Here is a 23,784-nt window from a genome sequence, read left to right as displayed (position 1 = left end):
CCACATGCAGTCACACAAAACTACTTCTCAGTCACACGCAAAATCCTTTGCAAAAGCTCTTATTGTACACATATGTGCCAGCCAGGTCCTTCAACCCTTGAAATGCAGCACTTCAGGAACAAGTGAAATGCTTTACAGGGTGCTACTTGTATCTTGGGGGTCAGGGAGAGGAAGGAGGAGCGCAAGTTACTGAGCAAATCCACATCAGGGACAGGAGTGGGTGAAGGCTTGCAGCCCCTATTCGGCTCTGAACTATAATCTCTATACTTTATTGGGGATCATGACCCACAAATTAAGAACTGTAGTACTAATGTATTATGTTAGCTGTAACATTTCATTTTGCACTCCCATACAGTAACATTATTGTAGCATAAAATTATAATCATTAGAAAATCAGCTATCTACAGCTCCTAAAAACAAGTGAAACATTTTTGGTTTCTACTGTTATTTATAAAATTAAAAAAATGCAAAGAGTCTGCAAGCTATATGGAATTGTACTATATATCCTAAGGGTGTATTAATTCTCTTAATTCCAGAATGCCATCACAACTCACACATCATTAATCCTATTACAACATTTTGTCTTCAAACTATGTAAGTCATTAGGATACTGACACAGCAAGTCTTGAAAGACTGCAAGGTATTCATTCCACATTAGAGGAATTTTAACTCCCCATGTTGGTATCTGAGATATGAACTCCTCCCACAACTCTGTTTCATTAAAAATGACAGTAAGTTACATTTATAATGTGCACCAAGGAGGTTTAAATAGTTAAGTTTACTGATACTTCAGGATTCTTTTTGCTTTCAATCTTTTTGCAATTACTATTCCTGACAGTCTCAAAAAAGCAAGTAGGCATTACGCTTTTCAGTGGCTTTGACATTCCTTAAGTCAATACAAAACCAAATTCTCTGCGTTATTGTGAGCTGCATCACTTTGTGATTCTTTTATTACTTCTAATTCAAATATACTCTCCCGCGTTCACTGTACTGTCTCCCACATATTGACTGGGATAAAGAATTCTCCTTTCTGTACATCACTACTTGAACTGATCTGGATGCACTGCTCAACAGGATTGATCTTCCCAGGTGTAGTTGTGAAGACATCTCCAGAACTGCTAATCGAATTCCTGGCCTACTTTACCTGCATGATAGGTAGGTTTTCTCCCAGAAGCACAAGAGTATTGGATCCAGTGCCTGGTAGCAGAGGCCCTAAGTCTATTTCTTGAGTCTCAATATGAAAAAGAAAAAAAAAACAACACTTCTCTACTGTTCCAGCATTTTAATAAATTTGTGTGGTACATCTGGGTACCCTGTCTTTTCCTGATTAATAGTATTAGATAGTTTATTTTGTCTTCCGGGCATGACGCTTTGAATTGCTTCTGTCTTGTATTCCTTCATGCTTTACTTAGCCATTATCACATCCATTCCTCCTTCTAGCAAAACTGAAATGATGGTGGTGCAAATCAAGTTAACTGATTGTAATACACATTCTCTCAAGATGTCATCAAAAAATCCTTCAGAGTGGCAGCTAAACACTGGTGAAATCCTAACCTTACAATTGAAGTAAATGGCAAAAAAAGGGAGTTTTGCCATTGATTTCAGTGGGTCAGGATTGGAATTCCCACTTGATTTCTAAATATAAATATTCCCTTCCCTCAACCTCACCCAACCCCATCTTCAACTTAGCCTAAAATAGCAATAAAACAAGCTGAAGCTGGATTTTTATATTTCCAATTTTCCATCCATTTCATTTGGGCCCTTTGTTGTATTGCTCCCTCTACCTCCAACTTCCTTAGTATCTTTGCAAATCAAAATAGCCACGTCAGCCTGAAATAGATATGATTATTTCTACAGCACAGCTAAACAGAGATGCTAGATGATTTTTTTCATTTTCACTGAGCTTAGTCAAATGTACGAATTAAAAAAAAGAAGAACAATATACTTGATTACATACAGAAACAATGCAGAGATTCATACTTACAGGCTGAGGCTGTTCTGCAATACAGCAGTTGAAACACAACCAGAACTCACTCATTGTTTACAGTCTGACGTGTGAACACAGAGGATAAGAGCAAGCAGCAAAATTCCAAATCTCTGCTATAGAGCCTCCACGTAGAAAGTTCTTTAGCTCAACTACTGTGTAACGGACCGAAAGTGGAAAAGGTTTTTCTTCTGTTGTGAGCTTTTCCCAATGGCAGTTAAGTCCTGGGATAATTAAGTTTGTGGCAAAGATGTAAAAGAGACTTCTCTCCAAATGCGTTAGTCCAAGCACCAAAGAAGCATGTATAAATGGTCTCTTGGTCCTTATTCTAAAGGCAATAACCTGAAAGAGAAAAGTGTGTCACGTCAGTAAGAAAGAAAACAGGTCTTTTTAAACTGACAGATTTCAGAATATACAGCCGAGAGGCCCTAACAAATATTTAAACCATGAATCATATATATGAACCCAAAAGATGCACACTTATTTCAATCACATTTTTTTTCTACAGACACACCACTAAAAATTGTGTAAGGCAGAGCCTCAAGTAGTACAAGGATTGCATGACTTCTTGTAATAAAATTACAGATAACGTAACCAGAATCTACACTTAGGAATAGTCCTGACTCGGAGAATGTTACATTAGCCATCTTTTTTCTTTTGGCTGCCCATTCTCCCTTCCAAGCCCCTTAAGCAAAAATAAATAAATAAATAAATAAATAAATAAAGGAAGTTCCGATCAGAGTCAAAGGAGAAAAGGACAAAACTTCAGAGGGATATCTACCTGCTGACATCTCCTCCCACCAGCTTTTAAAATAAATAAAATAAAATAAAAGCAATATTCAATAAAAGCAATGATTTGTTCCAAGCACACTCAGATTAGGCCCAATTACAGCCAGTTAAGATGCTGGGGGTGCAAATTTTAAGTATGTTGTAACTGGTTGCCCTGACAGTTGTTTTTGTAATGCTGATGGGGACCTTGCTATCCAAGTCACCCTTTTCTAATTCTGAAAAAAAAAAGTTACCAATAAACTGAAGCTAATAAGGCACAAATTCCGTCAACACAAATACTTTTCTTTCCCTCCCCTCTACCCTGATGCTCCATATACAATTCCATTCATAATGGGAAAAAAACGTGTGAAATGTGGGGCTGTCTTCTTAAAACACAAACTCCTAGTGTGGAACAACTGACACATTAAATTCCAGTCATTCTTTTGCTGAACTATAGAGTGGGTTTTTTTTTATTTTTGTTTAACCTTTAACCTGAAGTCTCCATCCTTTGCCCCCCAAGTAATTCCCTGGTGATTTTACTGTGGTCATTCCATTCACAATCTGTCTTATCCTTATTTTGTATATAAATGGAAAATTAAATGATGATAAAATTTATAAAGTTACACAATTATTTTTTTAAAATTTAAACACTGACTATATAAATGGTTTAATCCATTTATGGAAATCTAACATGCAAACTGCTGTACATTACTATTTAAACTACTGCATTACCTAGAGATTTCAAGTAAGTTTGGGACTCATTGGGCTAGACAAAGTACAAAGAAAGAAAGGAGATTCTATCCTGATGAACTGACGGTCTAAATTTATGCATTCCAATTTTGCAAGGAACTTAGATGTCACGAAATTTGTCTCCAGCAAAGGTAATTAGATATTTGTGTTCATGTACAGGAATGTCATTCTAAGGAACAGAAACTATAGTAATAAGCAGTAGTAGAAGTAGAAATCATTTCTTGGCGGTACTGCACTCATGGGAGGGACACAAGGGGGGGCATGTGACCTCCCATATGACTCCTCCCTGCCCCTCCCCAGCCCAGGGCCCCCACACTCTCCCCATCCCCTCTGACATCCCCCTTTGATACAAACATCAACATGCTTAACTACTCACTTTCCCCCCAAATATGTAGTATTTCAGTCTGTTTATAGGAATATGGGAGTTGGGTGAGGAGCCATTTCAGCACATGTATGATTTATTAAAAGACAAATTTTAAGTAGAACTGTACCCTAAACTGCATTATGTTATTCACAGGCGCCAACTCTGTGGGTTCTCTGGGGCTGGAGCACCCATGGGGAAATTAGCGGGTGCTCCGCCCCCACCAACAGCCGAACTCCCCCTGATGATGGGACAGAGGGGGCATAGTGAGGACGTGGTGTGCTCAGGGGAGGAGGTGGAGAAGAGGCAGGGCAGGGGTGGATACTTGGGAGAAGGGGGTGGAACGGGGCAGGAAGGGGGTGGAGCTAGGGTGGGAAAAGGCGGGATGGGGTGGAGACTTTGGGGAAGGGGTAGAATGGGGGTGGAGTGAGCCAGGGGCAGGAAGAGGCAGAAGGGAGGGGTCGAGCACCCACCAGACAGAGGGGAAGTCAGTGCCTATAATGGTATTGTACCCAAACATCGCATTTCAATGCGGGATTCAACTTCCTTTAAAGGAACAGACTCCTGAAACTCCTACCAGTCCACAAAAAAGGACCATAGTCATGCAAATAATCCCATTGTCTTCAATGGGATTGATCAAATGATTAAGGGTTTACAGGATTAGGTTCCAAGTTTGTAAATTGTTCTGGATGAAACTGACAATGCCTTAGCTGTCAGATCAGAAGAAGCTTCATTCAAATAAAGGTGGAGAGATGTGTGATAAGTCTTAGCTCCCTTGCTAAGATGAGGAACACATTTTCAGCGAAGTTCTTGGCAGATTCCTGAGGCAGCTGGCTGGTTTAAGGCTGTCAGTGTCCGGCATTATAATCTTCACTTATAGTTCTCTCACCCACAAAGCTGGAAAGTGGAGCATTTGTTTTCATTGTTTTGCTGCTCCAGTTCCAGTTCACAAAATACATGTTAGACTAGTTTGGCTGCAAAGAAGAATTCTAGGTACACTGGGACAACACCTGATTCCCATCAGGCTGCAGAACTGGGCTGACATCAGACTCCAAACATCCTCTGGTCAGTGCAAGCAGAGGCATTCCTCTAATGATTTGGACGTGATGTGATGCAGTATGGATGTCATGGATAATTCAGACCAACGGGGAGAAACAGAATAAAAACACGGTTTAAACACCTTCCATCCCCCCATCCCTCCCCTCTTGAGGACTCCTGACCAATTTAACTGCACAGTACATATGCTAACAAACTTAAACAAAGCCTTTGTTTAAGTTTGTTAGCATATGTATTGTGCTGTTAAATCCATGTAAAGAATGAATGTCCTCCCTAGTGCAGCCCCTCTCCCCAGAGGGGCAGGGGCTAGCCCCAAGTCTTTCTGGTACCCCACACCTGCTAAAAATCTCTTGCTGGTATGTGTACTGGAGGTTACCACCCGACTTGCACCCCTGGTAATAACACTAATTTCTATATTTTTGATTTGAAGAAGCTACTAACAAAATTGACAGCCCCTGTACTTGACGATGGGCTTGACTACACTTGAAACGCTACAGCGGCACAGCTGTAAGCCACCTCTCTGAGAGGTGGTAGCTAGGTTAATGGAAGAATTCTTCTGTCGCCCTAGCACGGTCTACACTAGGGGTTAGGTGGGCTTAACTACATTTCTCAAAGGTATGGATTTTCACATCCCCGAGCAACATAGCTCAGTCAACCTAACTTTTTAGTGTAGACCAGACCTACATTTAGCAACCCCAGAATTAGGATAAAATGGAAAAGGTATTCTACCAGCCCTTCTGGAAAAAAGGGTAAACAGTGAGGTGGCAAAATTTGCAGATGATACAAAATTACTAAAGATAGTTAAGACCCAGGCAGGATGCGAAGAGCTACAAAAGAATCTCTCAAAACTGGGTGACTGGGCAGCAAAATGGCAGATGAAATTGCATGTTGATAAATGCAAAGTAATGCACATTGGAAAGCATAATCCCAACTACGCATATAAAATGATGGGGTCTAAATTAGCTGTTACCACCCAAGAAAGATCTTGGAATCCATGTGGATAGTTCTCTGAAAACATCCACTCAATGTGCAGCAGCAGTTAAAAAAGCAAATAGAACGCTGGGAATAATTAAGAAAGGGACAGATAATAAGACAGAAAATATCATGTTGCCTCTATATAAATCCATGGTAAGCCCACATCTTGAATACTGTGTGTAGATGTGGTCGCCACATCTCAAAAAAGGTATATTGGAATTGGAAATGGTTCAGCAAAGGGCAACAAAAATTATTAGGGGTATGGAATGGCTTCCGTATGAGGAGAGATTAATAAAAAGGGGACTTTTCAGCTTGGAAAAGAGACAGCTAAAGGGAGATATGATTGAGGTCTGTAAAATCATGATTGGTATAGAGAAAGTGAATAAGGAATTGTTGTTTACTACTTCTCATAGTACAAGAACTAGGGGTCACCTAATGAAATTAATAGGCAGCAGGTTTAAAACAAATAAAAGGAAGTATTTCTTCACACAATGCACAGTCAACCTATGGAACTCCTTGTCAGAGGATGTTGTGAAGGCCAAGACCATAACAGGGTTCAAAAAAGAACTAGATAAATTAATGGAGGATAGGCCCATCAATGGCTATTAGTCAGGATGACCAAGAATGGTGTCCCTAGCCTCTGTTTGACAGAAGCTGAGAATGAGCGACAGGGGATGGATCATTTGATGATTACCTATTCTGTTCATTCCCTCAGGGGCACCTGGCACTGGCCACTGTCAGAAGACAGGATACTGGGCTAGATGGACCTTCTTATGTACTTATGTTCCCTCAATCCACTGCCAACACTATGGACAATAAGCAATTTTGCTTTTTTTAAAAAATAAAAATAAAAAAACTTGTAAATCTTTTAGCAGACTAAGGGATTTCAAAAGGAGGAACTGAGGCAGTGCAAACATGGAATATTTTCACTAGAGAAAAAATGCTTCTTAAGAAAACAAACACCATTCTGCCTCAAGATATTACATTATGCTAGAACAACAACAATGAAGTCCAGATGTGCATTAGCTCTTTTGATCTCTCAAGGAGACATAATCAAGACACTAAGTTACAGATCTACAAATACAGCCAGGTGAATGTGGATCAACTACCAACTAGTCAAGAAACAGCAAGTTTCCATGACAGCTGGCTGCCCCCAAAACAAAGAAATAAAAGAAATTAGTTCATAAGCCTTCACTGCAGAATTGACTTTATGCATTCCCCAGAATTGTCATTGTTGCTGATCTGAAGAAATGTTTGTTCTACCATTATTTTATGCACTGATGCAAATGGAAGAATTAACAGAATGACTCAAGTACTTAGGCTGTATAATATAAATGACAGTAAAATTTCACTAGATTAAAATTTTAAAAATACCAAAAGACTTCAGTGAAGCAGTTTTTTAAAAGTCAACTCCAAGTACACTCACGGCACACTCAGACCTTTTAGATTGGGATTTTCAAAAGTTCACGGCATGGGCCTAACTCTGCTCCCCTTGGAGTCAATAGTAAAACTTCCATTGACTTCAATGTGAACAGAATTAGGCCAGCACAGAGAAATTTTGAAAATTCCACCCTCAGTTTGTTCTCATAACTCTAATCCCAGGAAGCATCCCACTTTGTTTCCAGAATTCTTCATATCCAGTACTGCCACAATTTTTTTTTTTTTTTTTTTTTTTGCAACCAGAATATGGTTAATTTGTTAGGTATGGCACTTCTGACTCTTGTTTAGCTCTGTGACAGTACCCAGCAAACATCTACAATTAAAGCTTAATGCTGTATACTGTTTAGAAGCTGGGATTCCAAGTTGCTCAGAGGTGAAGCAAGGCATTGGTTTCTAGCTCTTGCAACTCAGATGATACTAACTACTAAGACTATGTTCGAACTGAAATGGGAAAAGCTAGCTGATAACCTGTGACAATATTACAAGGCCTGATGTATCATTACCTACTAGAGCAGAGGTCTCAAACACACAGCCCGCAGAGTTATTTCCTGTATCCCGCTATAGCTCCCCTCAACCCCCGCCCTCTCCCCCCCCCCCCGAGTGCACCACGTCCCCGCTCCTCCGCCTACCTCCCAGCACCTCCCGCTTAGGGCTTTCCAAGAGGGAGGGAGGAGGAGGCAGAGAAAGGGCTGGGCCGGGGCAGGGATTTGGGGAAGGAGTTGGAATGGGGGTGGGGAAAGGGTGGGAAGAGGCAGGGCAGGGGCAGGGCCTCATGGAAGGGGTGGAGTGGGGGCAGAGTCAGGGGAAGAGTGTGTATGTGTGTGTGTGTGGGGTGGGGGGGGGGGGCTTTTGTATCTTTGTATGAAAAGGCGTAACTGATGCGGCCCTCGGGTCAATGTACTAGTTCTCATGTGGCCCTCGTGGTGATTTGAGTTTAAGATCCCTTTACTAGACCTAGAAATAAATACCCTGTGGAACTGTATTGTTGGGTTTCCCTTTTCCCTAGCAATGGTATAACATTCATCTGTATCCCTGGAAGCTCCAAGTATCAGACCATAGAGTGTCACTACTCCCTCAGTCTAACAGAGCTTTTTTGGCACAGGTCCAGAACTGAATATATTAAGTTCCTGTTATTACAGTGGTTCAATTTTCAATCCCTGGTTAAATCTAAACCCACACATATAGGGAAATTCTTCCGCAGCTCATAGTCTTATTTGCATGCTAATACCTAGAATGCTCTTCCAACTTTTTGCAGGTTGAAGTGCTGCAGTCAGTTGAAGCCCTGGGAACAATCCACAAAGCTTGGACATGCTTGCGTTCGTCTGAAATTCTGTTCTGGGTTGCAAAGCTTGTGAAATTCTGTTCTGGGTTGCAAAGCTTGTGAAATTCGCTCCTCTCACCCCCAAATCCAAACATTTATTTTTGTCTGCAAACAAAACCCACTAAACAATTGAACCTCAAAGTATAAGTTACACTACAGTGAGCCTACAAAGACCATCATTCTTGTATAGCATATAACAGTGCCAAGAACCCCTTTTTTTCTGCTTCCTCTCCACATGAGAAGAACTTTTCCTTTCTTTTCCCTTTAGAAATAATTTCTATGTCTTGAAACAACTGAATGTTGTATGTTGAATGTTGTAGCATTTTAATTATCTCATTTTTAAAATTAGGTTACCAGAAAATAAATAAAGTAAATAAAGATGGCTATTTGTTAAAAGCTGGAATTTTATACGCACTGCCCTGTAAAACAAATGACTTTTATTGTGGTTTGATTATTATGTAGGGCAAGGCACAAAGAGCTTGTGTAAAATGGAAGAAATTCAATTAAGCAGGTGGCAAAAGAGACATCAACCTTCTAGCTAGCAATAATGATATACTCCGCAGAGTCCTCTTAACTTCCTCTGGAACCCTGTTTAAGAACTAATTCAAACAAGGAGAGTAAGTTGTTCTTTTGTTGATTATTCGTTTAAATATGAAGGGTACTGATTATCCCTACAGCTACCAATCAGGTAATTATATAAATCATGATCTCATGTGAAAGTACCTAGGCCTGATCCTGTGAGGTGCCAAGCACCCTAAAAGTAACATGCTTAATGGGGATTTAGACACTCAGCACCTCACAGGTAGCACTCTGCACTTTCACAGCATCAAGCCCTTAATGCGGTATTGTGAGAGTAGCAAACCACATTACATATTGCTGCATTTGTCTGTCTAGACCTCCCAGATTACTGGGGCCCCACTATCTTATCCTCTTAAACAAGACTGAAGCATGCAGTTCAAGATGACTGCTAAAAAAAAAAAAAAAAAAAAAAAAAAACCTAAATTTTTGTTCTTACATAATTTCCCAGTGCTGTTCTAGTTGAGCAGCTGGGTAATGAAACTCCAAATGAGACAGACTATATCCTCATCTTGCCCCCACTACCAACTTAACAAGAGCCTTACTAAAGGAACACCATACACTTTATTACTATAGCCCACTAACGTCTTTTGTATGGTTTAGTTGAAGAATACAATTGAGGGTTAAAGAGAACATATAAAACAGTGTCACACAAACTGTCTCTCAATCAGGATTAAAAGTATCGTACTTAAACTTTATTTTGCCTTTCGTGGTGAATTTAATTAAACAGTACTAAGGGATGAGGATCCCTAGATATACAGATCTATTTTGTTTTTCACAAATTGAAGTACTAAGGAGATTTTCACTGTTTCAAAGTGGCTGATCGAATGCAAAAGTGAAACTACGACTCAGAATTGTTACACTGCAATCTTAAATTTAAACTGCAGAAATAAAATGTCACAGACAATTAGTGGGTAGAGCAAGGTGTGGCAATTAGGAGTATGAGCAGAGGTTTAACTTATTAAAACAGTATTATTAACTTTACTGAACTTTGATAAACCTTGAGAAAGAAATTTTAAAAGAAAAAAGTTCTCCTTTCAGGCTCTCCAGGACTCTTCATAGAAAGGGGGCTAATCAGTGTTAATCTTAAATTACCTGAATAGGAATACAATATACGCTGACAGTGGGAGGGGAGGGTTTGAAGAAAGCAAGTTGTTCTGTAATTACAGTGTAAGAACTGCCTCCTCACTTTAAAACACTTTAATAGGCTCCCTTCATGGGTCAATCTTCCTTACCCTCTGGCTGTATTTTCTTCGCTGAAGCTTCAAACAGGAAGTGTGGTAATCGGGCTATCTGATGATTGCTAGCAGCAGATACAAAGCGCAGTAAACCACAGGAAGAAAAATTAAATTCAGATAGGATATTAGCACCTGCAGTAACTAGCCTCCCCTGATACCAAGGCCCACAATGTTATTTTAAAAGAACATTTACATATCTACAAAGTTGTCAACAATATTATTTTATACTTAAGTCGTTTATGGGACAATGAATTTGTTAACAATTAAGTTCATGCTCAGGTTGCACAAAGATACAGTCATTGGAAAGGAAGCTCCATTTTAAATATTTGTGTTCTTGTCATGTCTACACTATCCATCCCATCTGGGTACTGGTGGGTTTGGAAGTCAAAGTCGTTTGATAACTGCAATGAGGACTACCCAGCAAGGAAGCTGGGAAGTCTGCCAACTGGGGGTGCCTGACCAATCTGCTTAAATCAAACGTGTTGCTTTTGATAAGTAAATATCATGAAGTAAAAGGCATGTTATGTTACACTGTTAGGTCATTTAAAGACCCTCTGCACCCACCCAAAAATATTAGCATTCCCCAAGAGCTCTAATCTGGTCACTTGTTTGCAAGATTATATTCATTTTATCACAGCTCATTGTCTACTACAACCTTATTTCAAAAGCAAAATTAAATTTACCATTTTCCCAAATAGTTTCCAAGTACACAAAATCAGGGCTGAAGGTGGGCAACAAGAGGGGCAGAAGAGGCAATGAAGGTCAACCGCAATGACCTGCAAACTTACACACTAGACCAGAAGAACCACCTCCTCCAGCTGACCAGAGACTCTCTGGAGGGAGCAGGAGATGATGGCTCAATGCCCTTCCCCCTGCAGACCCCATTAGTATCTTGAGATGCTTTAAATCACTCAAAACACTTTCATGACTCTCCTGATTGGACAGTTGTTTTGGGGGGTTAATCCTCACATGTAGTATCTCTCCCACTCAACTCATGATCTCTGAAGGAGAAGATGAAATGGGAAGTAAGGAAGAAGGGCATGATTGTATCAAGGACAGAAAGAAAGAAGGAACACAAAAGGAGAGGTTGGAGGGGAGGAGAGAAGAAAAAAAGAGGAGGACTTAAGAATAGCTAGACAGAGGGACTTCTGGAGACAGTTTATATATTAAAGAATGGAAGTAATAAGCCATGTGCCACTTACTGCCCTAGCCAATCTACTTGTACCATGAGTGCCTACCTCACACTCTTTGTCTTTTCAGTCAAGCTTTTCAGGGCAGGATTGTCTTCCTACATAGCTGTACAGCACTCAGCACATAGAGCCCTACTTGCAATAACAATGCTCTTATAAAAACACACATTTTTTGCTTAGACCGCTACTGACATTATTTGGTGCAAGAGTCTGAGCAAAACCTAGAAGTAAATTCTAGGAACATAATTCCTCCATCTGGAAGTCTGAATGTAAGAGAATACTACCAGACCAGCACAGAACATTAACAACATTACTTCTTTCAGTGTGTTCATGCACTTAGGACGGAAGAATCCAATGCACCTCTACAGACTAGGGACCAAATGGCTAGACACCAGTTCTGCAGAGAAGGACCTAGGGGTGACAGTGGACGAGAAGCTGGATATGAGTCAATAGTGTGCCCTTGTTGCCAAGAAGGCCAATGGTATTTTGGGCTGTATAAGTAGGGGCATTGCCAGCAGATCGAGGGATGTGATCGTTCCCCTCTATTCGACATTGGTGAGGCCTCATCTGGAGTACTGTGTCCAGTTTTGGGGCCCACACTACAAGAAGGATGTGGAAAAACTGGAGAGAGTCCAGCGAAGGGCAACAAAAATTATTAGGGGTCTGGAACACATGACTTATGAGGAGAGGCTGAGGGAACTGGGATTGTTTAGTCTATGGAAGAGAAGAATGAGGGGGGATTTGATAGCTGCTTTTAACTACCTGAAAGGTGGATCCAAAGAGGATGGATCTAGACTATTCTCAGTGATAGCAGATGATAGGACAAGGAGTAATGGTCTCAAGTTGCAGTGGGGGAGATTTAGGTTGGATATTAGGAAAAACTTTTTCACTAGGAGGGTGGTGAAACACTGGAATGCGTTACCTAGGGAGGTGGTGGAATCCTCTTCCTTAGAAGTTTTTAAGGTCAGGCTTGACAAAGCCCTGGCTGGGATGATTTAGTTGGGGATTGGTCCTGCTCTGGGCAGGGGGTTGGACTAGATGACCTCCAGAGGTCCCTTCCAACTCTGATATTCTATGATTCAACAAGGTGTTCCCTGGCGATCTTCAAAACCCACAGTATAAATTAAGAGGCAGCAGCCTCACAGAAATGTCCAATATTGATTTTATGAAAGACTAAGAATTCATCAGATCTCATTAATGCTACTTTTGTCCTTGGGGTACCCGGAATACCCTTAGCTCTGAAGAATTCTGAAATATTCTATTCTACTGTTCTATGCCAGGAGGGAGCCCCATCTTCACCCCCACAACATGCCACATTCTGCAGCTCAAATACTTATTTTTTAAAACAAGGTCCTCCCACATTTCACCTCAGAACACAAGTCCTCCTCATTTTATTGAAATAAAAGTTAAAACTTATTTGTAATTCTAAAGTGTGTGGGGAGAGGGGGAGTGGGGGGGGGGCGTTAAATCTTCTCTCACAATGAGGGTTGCTGGTAACAAATGCAGAATCTCCTTACAAAGATTACAGCTCCTCATCCAAACAGGTGCTTTTAGATTCCCCAACTTTAAACTTTACCATCAGACAGTAACTCTAAGCCAAGCAGTAGAGTGGCTCAATTCCTCATGCTGTAGAGTGGCTCCAGCTGAAAGCAGAATTGATTGATCCTTTAACCCTTTCCAATGTGCTTCATTCATACTATCATCAATTCCCTAAAGAACAATTACCAGCTACTGTGGTAGCCAGAAATACTTCATGTACAATGTCTACTAAATTTAAAAATCACCGCTTTCTACATACCAAGGCCTCTCTCTGGGGTAACTCAAAACTCTGTATAGCAGGCAACCCCATCATCTGGCCAGACTGGATTAGGAAGGGGACTTTGACCATCAGTCCATCTATTGGAAATTATACCTTCCTCCCTTTTACAATATTAAAAGAAAGATTAGTTTACAGTGTGGGAGGAGGGTCTGGGCTGAGCCTGGAGCAGGGGATTGGGGTGTAGGAGGGAACGAGGGGTGCAAGCTCTGGGAGGGTGTTTGGGAGCAGGAGGGGGCTCCGGGCTGGGGCAGAGTGTTGGAGTGCAGACGGAATACAGAGTTCTGGTTCTGGGAGGGGGGGTGGGGTTTGGGTTCAGGAGGTTCGGAGTGTAGGAGGGGGAATGGGGTGCTGGCTCCAGGATGGGGCTCAGGTGAGGTATCCCACCGGCTGGCACTTATTGTGGGTGGCTCCCGGTTGGTGGCGCAGCGAGGCTAAGGCAGGTTTCCTGCCTGCTCCACACCACTCCCAGAAGGGGCCAATGCGATTCTGCAGCCCCTGGGCGGTGAGGAGGGGCACGTGGCTCTGCACGCTGTCCCTCTCTACAGGCACTGCCCCCAAAGCTCTCACTGGCCACAGTTCCCCATTCCCGGCCAATGGGAGCTGCGCTGGCAGTGCTTGCAGGCTGGAGCAGCGCTTGGAGATCTCTTACCCCTCCCCCCAGGCCAAGGGGGCATGCTGGCCGCTTCTGGGAGCGGTGTGGGGCCGCAGCAGGCTGGGAGCCTGCCTTACCAGCACCCCCGCTATGCTGCTGGAGATCGCAATCAACTGGGAGAGTCCTCAGGATTGACCTGTCGATCGCAATTGACAGGTTGGTGACCACTGGTCTAGAGACTAAGGAGTGGCAACATATCCAGCTTAAACATACCATCTCTCATCTGTTTAGCCCTAATGCCTGAGCTACTCCTGACCCACCTGGACTGCTTTCATTTCTCCAAATATTACCCAGATTGCTAAAACCTATGGCAACACTATATGCACATTTGGCCAGCAAATTTGAATTAAATACAGATTTTCTAAAAAAGAAATGGGAGGAGGAACTAGACCAATATTCTCTGCTAACTGGTGGAAACAAATTTTAGCCAGTGTTCCAAACTGTTCCTTGAACCTCCATTTATGATTAATTAAGTGGAAAATCATATGGAGGAGGCATTTGACCCCTCTTCGAACTCAAACAGGTGCCACTAAGTCAGACAAATGTTGGGACTGTGATTCAACAGGTGCTAATTTAACCCATATGCTGTGGGAATACTCCTATACCTCTATGTTTTGGCAAAGCTTAATTGCAGTGTCAACTTTTGCCTACCAAATAAAATTGTGTTACAAGCTAAACATGTAATTTTAAATTTAATGGATATGAATTGGAAGCTGAATAAATCTGAAAAACTTTGGCTAAGCAGACCACTAATAATTGCTGAAAGACTGCTACTACAAAAATGGTAATCCAAACAGTGACCACTATGGAAAGAAAACCCAAGCAAAATTCTCATAGATATGGGATGCTTTCCTGGAAGAATCTGAATGAGCCTATTAAATGCCAGAGCCGCCCCCCACTTACTTCCTCCCCATCTCTATGCCCACTTCCTTCCCTCTCCATCTCTAAACCCCTCTTCTGAACTTTGCTTCTGTTCTTTATTTTATCTTAATAGTTTTTCTTGAACTAGTTGGATTTTTATAAACCAATTTGTTTGTCTGAAAATTGTGTAATACAAAACATGGATTTATATTTTAATCATTTCATATGACATACATAATTAAACGTTTCACATATAGCTACAGTTAGGTGGCAGATGGTTAATATATTATGAGAAGTTTATGTACAGTTTGTTATATTTTCTGCATTTATATTTTAAAATATTTAATAAAAAAGTTAGTAAAAAAATCTTCTCCCCCAATGTTTTTCACTCTGAAACTGACACTACACCTGCATACTTCCCTCTTGCTGCTCAGCTGATAGATAGTTGTTAAGGTGTACTAAGTAATGTGCCTATTTTTGGAGGGAGACTAAGGTTTGCTGCTCTTTTGATCGATATCTAGCAATCCAATTATGCAGCTACATACTAAATCTCAACTTGTCTTCTCAAATCTATAAATTTACTTAAGACTGTCCCCACACCCCATTACAGTACACTTTGGACAACAAAGGGGAATGTCACTCATCATCACTTGAACTTTGTTTACCAGTACAGGACAGAACATTCCATACCTTCATCAAAACCAGGGATTTTCCAAAGGCCATAAATTTTTCTGAGAACTATGACGGGAGGCAATAAGAATATTTACTGGAGCTGTTCTGAATGCCAAGTTCTCCACTCAGACGCAGAACCCCCATTGAAGTTAGCAGGAGTTTTATGCATGTATCTATGGGACTTTGACTCCTAAAAGGTAATTAGCACTACATTAAAACAAAATCTGCAAATCATTTACTCTCTCAGATCCTGAGGAACCTGAGTTGCAAGTTACTCTGCTGGATCACATGAAAACACATTCACCATAAACAAAGGTTTTAAGAGCCCTAAACCCTCCCCTTCACTTCCTCATAACATTCTCATAATAGCTTTTTGCTTGAAATTTCTTAAATTTAGTCTCAACCCAGGAATGAAAAATTTGGGAAAGAGATTCAGCTAAGTTTAGATTACCTTTAAAATTTTTCTGCCCTTAGGAATTTTTCTGCCCAATTTAGGACCCAATTGTGCAACCATTTCCACGTTCTCCCCTTTATCCATATGAGTAAGGTTAAACATGAGCGTATTTGCAGTATCACACCTTTTGTCTGTTTGTTGGTGGTTTTTGTTTTGACAGATATGACTTATGTTCCTTAGGTGGATTTCGGGATTCACTAGTAAGTTGGGTGAGAAAGTGTTTGTGGATGGGGAGTACTGATTATCTATAGCCAATTCTTAGTTTTGTACTCAAAATTTCAAAGGAATACTTAGACTTTCACAGACATTTGTGTACTTTGAAAACAGTTTGATCTTCAAATTTGCCAGGGATTTAGCCCTTCATGGCTAGTTATTCTGAACATGTTTGAAACTTTTTGGCTCAAAAGCAAATGATGTAAAATGGTGCAGTGGATATGCACATAATAGTACTTTTTTATTATTAATCTCTTATGGCCAATTCCAAACCAAGGCAATTTTCCCCCATTCTGACTTTCTTTTAACAACCCTGACAACCTATTTTCATGCTTACATTCCTTTCAGAAAAATCTCAAATTTTAATGGAAGCAACACAACCCTAAAATCGGCTCACAGGGGAGGATACTGAAGGTTACTAAGTTTTGCATTTCCATTCAGTACTAAAAGGTCTGTTTATTGACAAAGGTATCTACCCTGTAACATTGCAGGATATTAAACCTGGTTATTGCCTTCAGTATGTAAGTGTTCAGTTACAGTAGGGAATGTATACTGTAGGGAAACTTAACAGGAGAGAAAAGAGGACTGCAAAAGGAGTAGGGACAGAGTGCTAGAAAGAAAGTATAGGGAGAAAGGTTGGGCTCTCACATCATGTAAATGATGGTATGTCAGAGGAAGCCATAAAGTAGTTAAAGGCAGGAAATCATGTGATTTAGTTCAGGGAAAGAACAGCCAGTTCAGTTTGTGGGTAACAACACTGTTTGCAAGTAAGAGCTGGAAGCAGTAATAAGAGTGTGTGTAACTCCTTTTTAAACACCTTGCCTGTACAAAAGGGTAGAGATCCTTTCCAGAGATTTACTTTATTGAAGAACATTTCCTGCATAATTTTATTTGATCATTTTCTTCCCCTACTGTTTCATTTGGACACCATGTTGCATTCAATTATTTCTGTTTGAAGTAGCTCAGCTTCAAAAGGTCTTATTAGTCTGTCAAAACCCACCACACACACACACACACCCCCCCCACCAAGCAGTACTGCAGTGGCTTCATTATCTTCCATACTGTAAGGCAGGGATTGTAAAAACCTAGTCCATAGAAAATGGTTTGCAAATATTTTACCCAGCTTCTTCAAAAACAAAAGTTATACAAATAACTTTTGGTAAAAATAACATTTGGGAATTATTAACCAGAAGAGATGCCTGGGTAAAAGTAATATATATGCAAATCAAATTTTACAGAGGGTAAAGTGGTTCTGATTAGTGACGCACACAGATCAATGTTTTACAGCAGACAACATCAAACTCTGCATTTATAAGATTGTGTGTGTGTGTGTGTGTGTGTGTGTGTGTGGTTGGGGGGGAAGGGGTGTTCCATGCAGCAGAGTTTCCCAGAACAGCTGATGTATAACTTGTATACAGTCTCATAAATACCATATGCACAAACAGTACAATTTATATTTTTATGGTGCTAATGCAAGAGTGTTACAAATAGTAGAACAAGAAGCATGGTACAGAACAGTTGACAGAAACCATACAAAAAAGTAATGCATTGAGGCAGAGCATTTAAAAAAATGTAATTTAAAAATGGAATAAAAAGCTTTAATAAAAAGTACAACTGGAAGTTGCAAAGAACCCAGTTCTATAGGTCCTGCAATACAGAAACACAACCTCTTCAGCTACATTTGCTTTAAGAAACTTGATCAAATATTCTCTACCTACTCCCTGATAGACAGAATTCTTCCAGTTCCTGAGGGTCATCACATTATCAAATCAGTACATCACACTTTATAGAATCATAGAAGGTTAGGGTTGGAAGGGGCCTCAGGAGGTCACCTAGTCCAACCCCCTGCTTGAAGCAGGACCAATCCCCAATTTTTGCCCCAGATCCCTGAATGGCCCCCTCAAGCACTGAACTCACAACCCTGGGCTTAGCAGGCCAATGCTCAAACACTGAGTTATCCCTCCCCAACTTGGCAATCTAGAGAGAATGAAATGAAAGGCTATCCTTTCTTCTCCTCTACAGAACTCTTTGTGAATCCTAACACATAATTCCAATCAAGGCAAAAAGCAGTGCAATGGAAATTCTTGCGGCCTTCCAAAAGCATGGCTACTAATTATTATTATTATGTGTATTGTGGAAGCACCTACAGGCAACAGTCAGGATCATGGTTCTTTTGTGCAGGCCACTGTACAAATCAGTATAAAAGTATGTGCAGACTTATGGTATAGAGTGAAAGAGGCACGATGGACGAACACTCAATAGACTAGTCAGTGTTTGCTGGGGGAGCATGGTTCAATTTCTAATACAGTAAAGCAGCATAATAATTCATTCTTAGCATTTGAACTCCAATTTAAAATGAGTCAAATGCACCAGTGCTATTTCTTATAAAGATTGTGGCCTTGGAAAAAAAGTATCAAACCTTAAAAGTAAAACAACAGCAGTTGATATGAGCAGACCTCAAAGGTCATTTTATTTAAGCAAAGTTAGTTTACACAATCTCCATTTTTAATTTAATCTGACATTCTACGATACCTTATTCTTGCAACAGTGTCTGCCATCAGATAGAATGTGTCATTTATACTATTGCTGTCAGTTTCCCTCACAAAATAATCTTTAAAAAAAATAGTTACAGTAAGTGAAGTAAAATCAAACTCTCCTGGACATGATCAAGTACATTTATTCAGTCACTGAGGAACTTTGGCTGGGCTGTACATTTTGCTGTCTGAAAAGCCAGCTAAATCACCTCTATCCCAGTCTTGTTTGGTGTAAGCCAGTGTGTGTTTCGAACAGGAAGGGTGCATCCGTTCACCCATCATGCTTCTGCTTTAACTTTCAGTTCCCCAGACTACAAACAACAACTTAATACTGAACGTTTTCTGCTGAAAGGGCTACAAATCAGATCTCTCATCAGCTGGGCTTTCACTCTCTTAACCAGGTCATCTATTTATGTTTACTCCCTATTCCTTTGATCACTCTCTCCACTAGTAACTGTTTTCCATGGTGTTCAAAAAACTTGGATGGAAGATCCGACTAAACAAACTTTAAAAATTAAAAAAACCCAGGCATTTAAACAAAGTAGACATGGGGTAAATTTTCAGATGTGCCTAAATAACTTAGAAGCCTGTGTTCCATTTTCAAAAGTTTCTAATGGCATGTCTCCACGAGCAACGTTAAAGCGCTGGCCATGTAGTCACGGCATAGCGCTGGGAGACAGTTCTCCCAGCGCTATAAAAAACCACCTCCACGAGGGGAGTTGCTACCAGCGCTGGGAGCGTGGCTCCCAGTGCTCGTGCACTGTCTACATTTGTGCTTTACAGCGCTGAAACTTGCAGTGCTCAGGGAGGTGTTTTTTCATACCCCTGAGCAAGAAAGTTGCAGCGCTGTAAAGTGCCAGCGTAGACAAGCCCTAAGTTAGTTGGTAGCCTAAGTCTCATTGAAAGTCAATTAGTCAATTTTTGAAAAATTTAACAATAGAAGTTAGACACTGAAGGCACATATTGGATCATGCAGCCCATCGCCCTGCCACTGAAGGACTGTTCCAAAGACTAAATTTTCTAGAGCTTAGTCCAATCTAGCTTTAAAAGTTGCAAGCTAGAGCTTGCATCACTTCTCTTGAGTGCATTTCCACAGCTTAATGCATCCCTCAATCAAGCAGCTTTTCTGAGTCTATTTTTTCCTTTTCTTAATTTCATTCCATTGACCCTAGTTATACCTCTGTGCACTGCATTAAATAATCCCCTCTCCCTCCTTGCTTTTAACACTCTTCAGATATTTGTAACCTAATATACCTACCTCATTAGTCACTGCTTAATCAAGCCACATATATTGAGTCTTTAATTTTTCCTCCTATGTCCTTCCCTACAGCTCTCTGATAATTTTTTTATGCTTTTCTCTGATTTCACTCAACATTTAGCAATATCTTTCTGATCACTTGTAGACCAGATTAGAACAATATTTCAGGTGCAGTCACACAAGCACCATATACATATAGGGATTATTATACCTCTGCTCCATAACATGCCAGTTTCTCATACTCCTTGCATCTCTGTACTGATATTTTAGAAATGCCTTACCTATTTGTTTCATAACAAGTCCATCTTGTAATAGACAAAGCAAAGCAAAAATACAAGCCAGAGTGCTTGAGTTAAGTAGAAAAAGTAGCGGGGTATTGGAGCATACTTTAGGGCTATTAAATGTAAAGTTTTAAAAGAACTGATACATGAGCTGGTAAGTGCCAAGGGACCTGCACGGATTTTATGTTACTTTAAAGACAATAAAAATGGGGGGGAGAGAGGTAGAATGGCGAGGGCCTGAAATAGGAGATTGATAAGACTACCCTTATAACAAAAAGCTCTGAATGGAAACCAATAGATTTTGCCCAAAGTTTATCCTTGCCTTGAAGCAGGAGAAAATCTGATAAATGGAGTTTCACTTTAGCTTCAGTCAAAATGCTATTATATAATTGGTTACGGCAATTACGATTTCCCTACACTTCCTACAGCAACACTAGATGAATATTGTCTTCATTCTCCACCAGTGGAACGCCAACACTGCTATAAAAAGCTGTGCAGAGCATAAACCCTCTCTCTACCAAAAAGCTGTGACCTTAAAATGCAAGCCTCAAGAAAGGCAGTGCTAATCTGACAGATTCTCAATACTGGATGAGTTAAGTGACAACGACTGTGTTCCATGCACCAAGATCAGGGTACAGGTAGTGCATCTACCAATCAAACTGTAGCCTCTCTGGTAAGAGTTACTGACTACACTTTATTTTCAGAAAATTAAGATCCTTCGGTACTTTTAAAAAAATCATTTTTAAGTAAAGGAACAAAAATCTAAGCAGCACCACAGACAAGAGAAAGCTTAAGTGTGTATGATATTAAAACTTAACAATATAATGTAGTTTACCCTAACTCTCCAGGAACAATGGCCCAAGCTGTGGTCCTATAATTCTTTTTTTTTTTTTTTTTTTTTGTAATTTTCCCCTGAAGAAATGATACTTTACTCCCAGCGCTAAAGGTAATGAGCGCACAGCAAGAGGGGAGAGCTTGAATTTATCAAACACAGGATCAAGCAAAAATCAAAAGTCAATTCCCCTAAGGGAGAGGCAGAGCTCTAAGCACCCAGGCCTGGTTTCTACTTGCACTGTCTGACCTCTGTTAGGGCTTCGGCTCTCTCACTTCCAAGGACAAGCCTGAGAATTCCAGCTGAACTTCAGGGGATGGAAAGCATCCTTTATTGTCTTCACCTCATTCTGTTTCCTTTCCTACAGCTGAAGTTGTACAAAATGCACATTATTCTCCTCCTGTAGCAAGTAAGGCAAGTAAAAGCTTCCTAAATACTCCTCAATCTTCCCGAACCATTCCTTGGGGGAAAGGGAGGGAAGCTATTACTGGATCATCACAAATTTTTCCCCACCAATTGACGCAATCAGCTGTTTTTGTAAACTCTTCCCTACCAAAGCAGCACAGGTTACTTTGAAGTCTGCTTATGAAGGACAAAGGTTTTCATGATATGACTATAATGGGTTGATTTATCAAGCAAGGTGGTAGTTACAAGTAAAAGTGTTATCTGACTCACCTTAAATACACGAAACACATTTATGCTTAGCCAGGATTAACAGCAGCTTTGGAGTGAGACAGCAGAACTGAGCACACACTATTTTCTTGTTTTGAAGCACAGAAGGCATTCTCTCCCCAAGACCACCCTACTGTGCCTGTGTGCTGACAACAAGGTGTTATTTCACCATGATATAGAATGGGCACAATCAAAGACGACTTATTTATTTTATTTTTAAATGTATTCCCCAGTTCCATCATGAGCAACTGTCAGACCCAGGCGGGCTGAAACGGATCATTGCTAGATCTAGGCCTTGAAACAGAGCAGTGAAGATCATAGACATGAATCAGACTGTGGAACCTCTCCCACCCATGAGAGAAATACCGTTTTAATAGAAAATGGGTAATGTCAAGGAACGGGCACCCTTAAACCTAGTATTGTTAACTCTAAGTGTTCAAAGTCATGAGTCATGCCCCCCAAACAATAAAGATTGGCTGAAAAAGCACGGAGATAAGGGAAGGACAAAAAAACAAAAATCATGAGACTCATAATAAAGTCATCAGAGTTGGCGACATTACAGCTACTCTATAGTATTGGGATGAACTACAAATTCAGTTAATTGGAGAGGGAAGTTATTGGGGTTAGAGGGAATAGAGGAGTTCTGCTGTACAATACTTACAAGCCAACCCATTTTCTTCAGCTGAAAAGGACCCTATCTACCTACCTACTTGATAGAAGAGATGCTAGATAACAAAATGAAAGAAAAACTGCAATAGAGAGAGAAGATTTGCATACAGCCTCTGTTTCAGAAACTGCTGAATTGGAATTCATTTGCAAATTGGATACTATTAATTTAGGCTTAAATAGAGACTGGGAGTGGCTAAGTCATTATGCAAGGTAGCCTATTTCCCCTTGTTTTTTCCTACCCCCCCCCCCAGACGTTCTGGTTAAACTTGGATTTAAACTTGGAGAGTGGTCAGTTTGGATGAGCTATTGCCAGCAGGAGAGTGAGTTTGTGTGTGTATGGGGGTGGGGGGGGTGAGAAAACCTGGATTTGTGCTGGAAATGGCCCACCTTGATTATCATGCACATTGTAGGGAGAATGGTCACTTTGGATGAGCTATTACCAGCAGGATAGTGAGTTTGTGTGTGTGGTTTTTGGAAGGGGGTGAGGGGGTGAGAGAACCTGGATTTGTGCAGGAAATGGCCCACCTTGATTATCATGCACATTGTGTAGAGAGTTGTCACTTTGGATGGGCTATTACCAGCAGGAGAGTGAGTTTGTGTGTGTGTGTGGGGGGGGGAGAGGTGGAGGGTGAGAAAACCTGGATTTGTGCTGGAAATGGCCCAACCTGATGATCACTTTATATAAGCTATTACCAGCAGGACAGTGGGGTGGGAGGAGGTATTGTTTCATGATCTCTGTGTGTATATAAAGTCTGCTGCAGTATCCACAGTATGCATCCGATGAAGTGAGCTGTAGCTCACGAAAGCTCATGCTCAAATAAATTGGTTAGTCTCTAAGGTGCCACAAGTACTCCTTTTCTTTTTGCGAATACAGACTAACACGGCTGTTACTCTGAAACCTGTTTCAGTAACTGTTCATCATAGACCATCGTACAAGCATCTATGACCATAACTTGCATATGGCTGTAATGCATTAGCAGCAGCAGGGTTCCTTAGTGAGAAAGAATTGACACATTAATACCCTGAGCAACTACAAACCAGTACTACCTTGAGACCTTCTTCAGAGTGCAACTTAACTTAGATGTTACAACTTGCTTATGGGCTAATGACTTTTTAATACAGCTTTATGAGTAGCTCAATGAGATATGCAAGCAACATGCAAGGTAACTAAACAGGATTCAATCTTTTTCTTTTGGAAGAAATACTCA

General features: G+C 40.6%; 1 protein-coding gene across 2 annotated transcripts in view; it reads right to left on the bottom strand.

Moving 5' to 3' along the window:
• The window catches only part of CDC42SE2 (CDC42 small effector 2), a 119,981-nt gene that overhangs the window by 43,619 nt on the left and 52,578 nt on the right, over positions 1 to 23,784 (bottom strand). For both annotated transcript variants that reach the window (XM_077817414.1, XM_077817415.1), the window contains exon 2: positions 1,985 to 2,326. In XM_077817414.1, coding sequence (XP_077673540.1) covers positions 1,985 to 2,038 — 54 coding nt within the window. In that variant the 5' untranslated portion in view covers positions 2,039 to 2,326. The remainder of the gene's footprint in view (positions 1 to 1,984; positions 2,327 to 23,784) is intronic.

The sequence above is a fragment of the Eretmochelys imbricata genome, chromosome 5 (genome assembly GCF_965152235.1).
Source record: "Eretmochelys imbricata isolate rEreImb1 chromosome 5, rEreImb1.hap1, whole genome shotgun sequence".
Taxonomy (NCBI): domain Eukaryota; kingdom Metazoa; phylum Chordata; order Testudines; family Cheloniidae; genus Eretmochelys; species Eretmochelys imbricata.
This window is presented reverse-complemented; position numbering and strand designations above follow the sequence as displayed.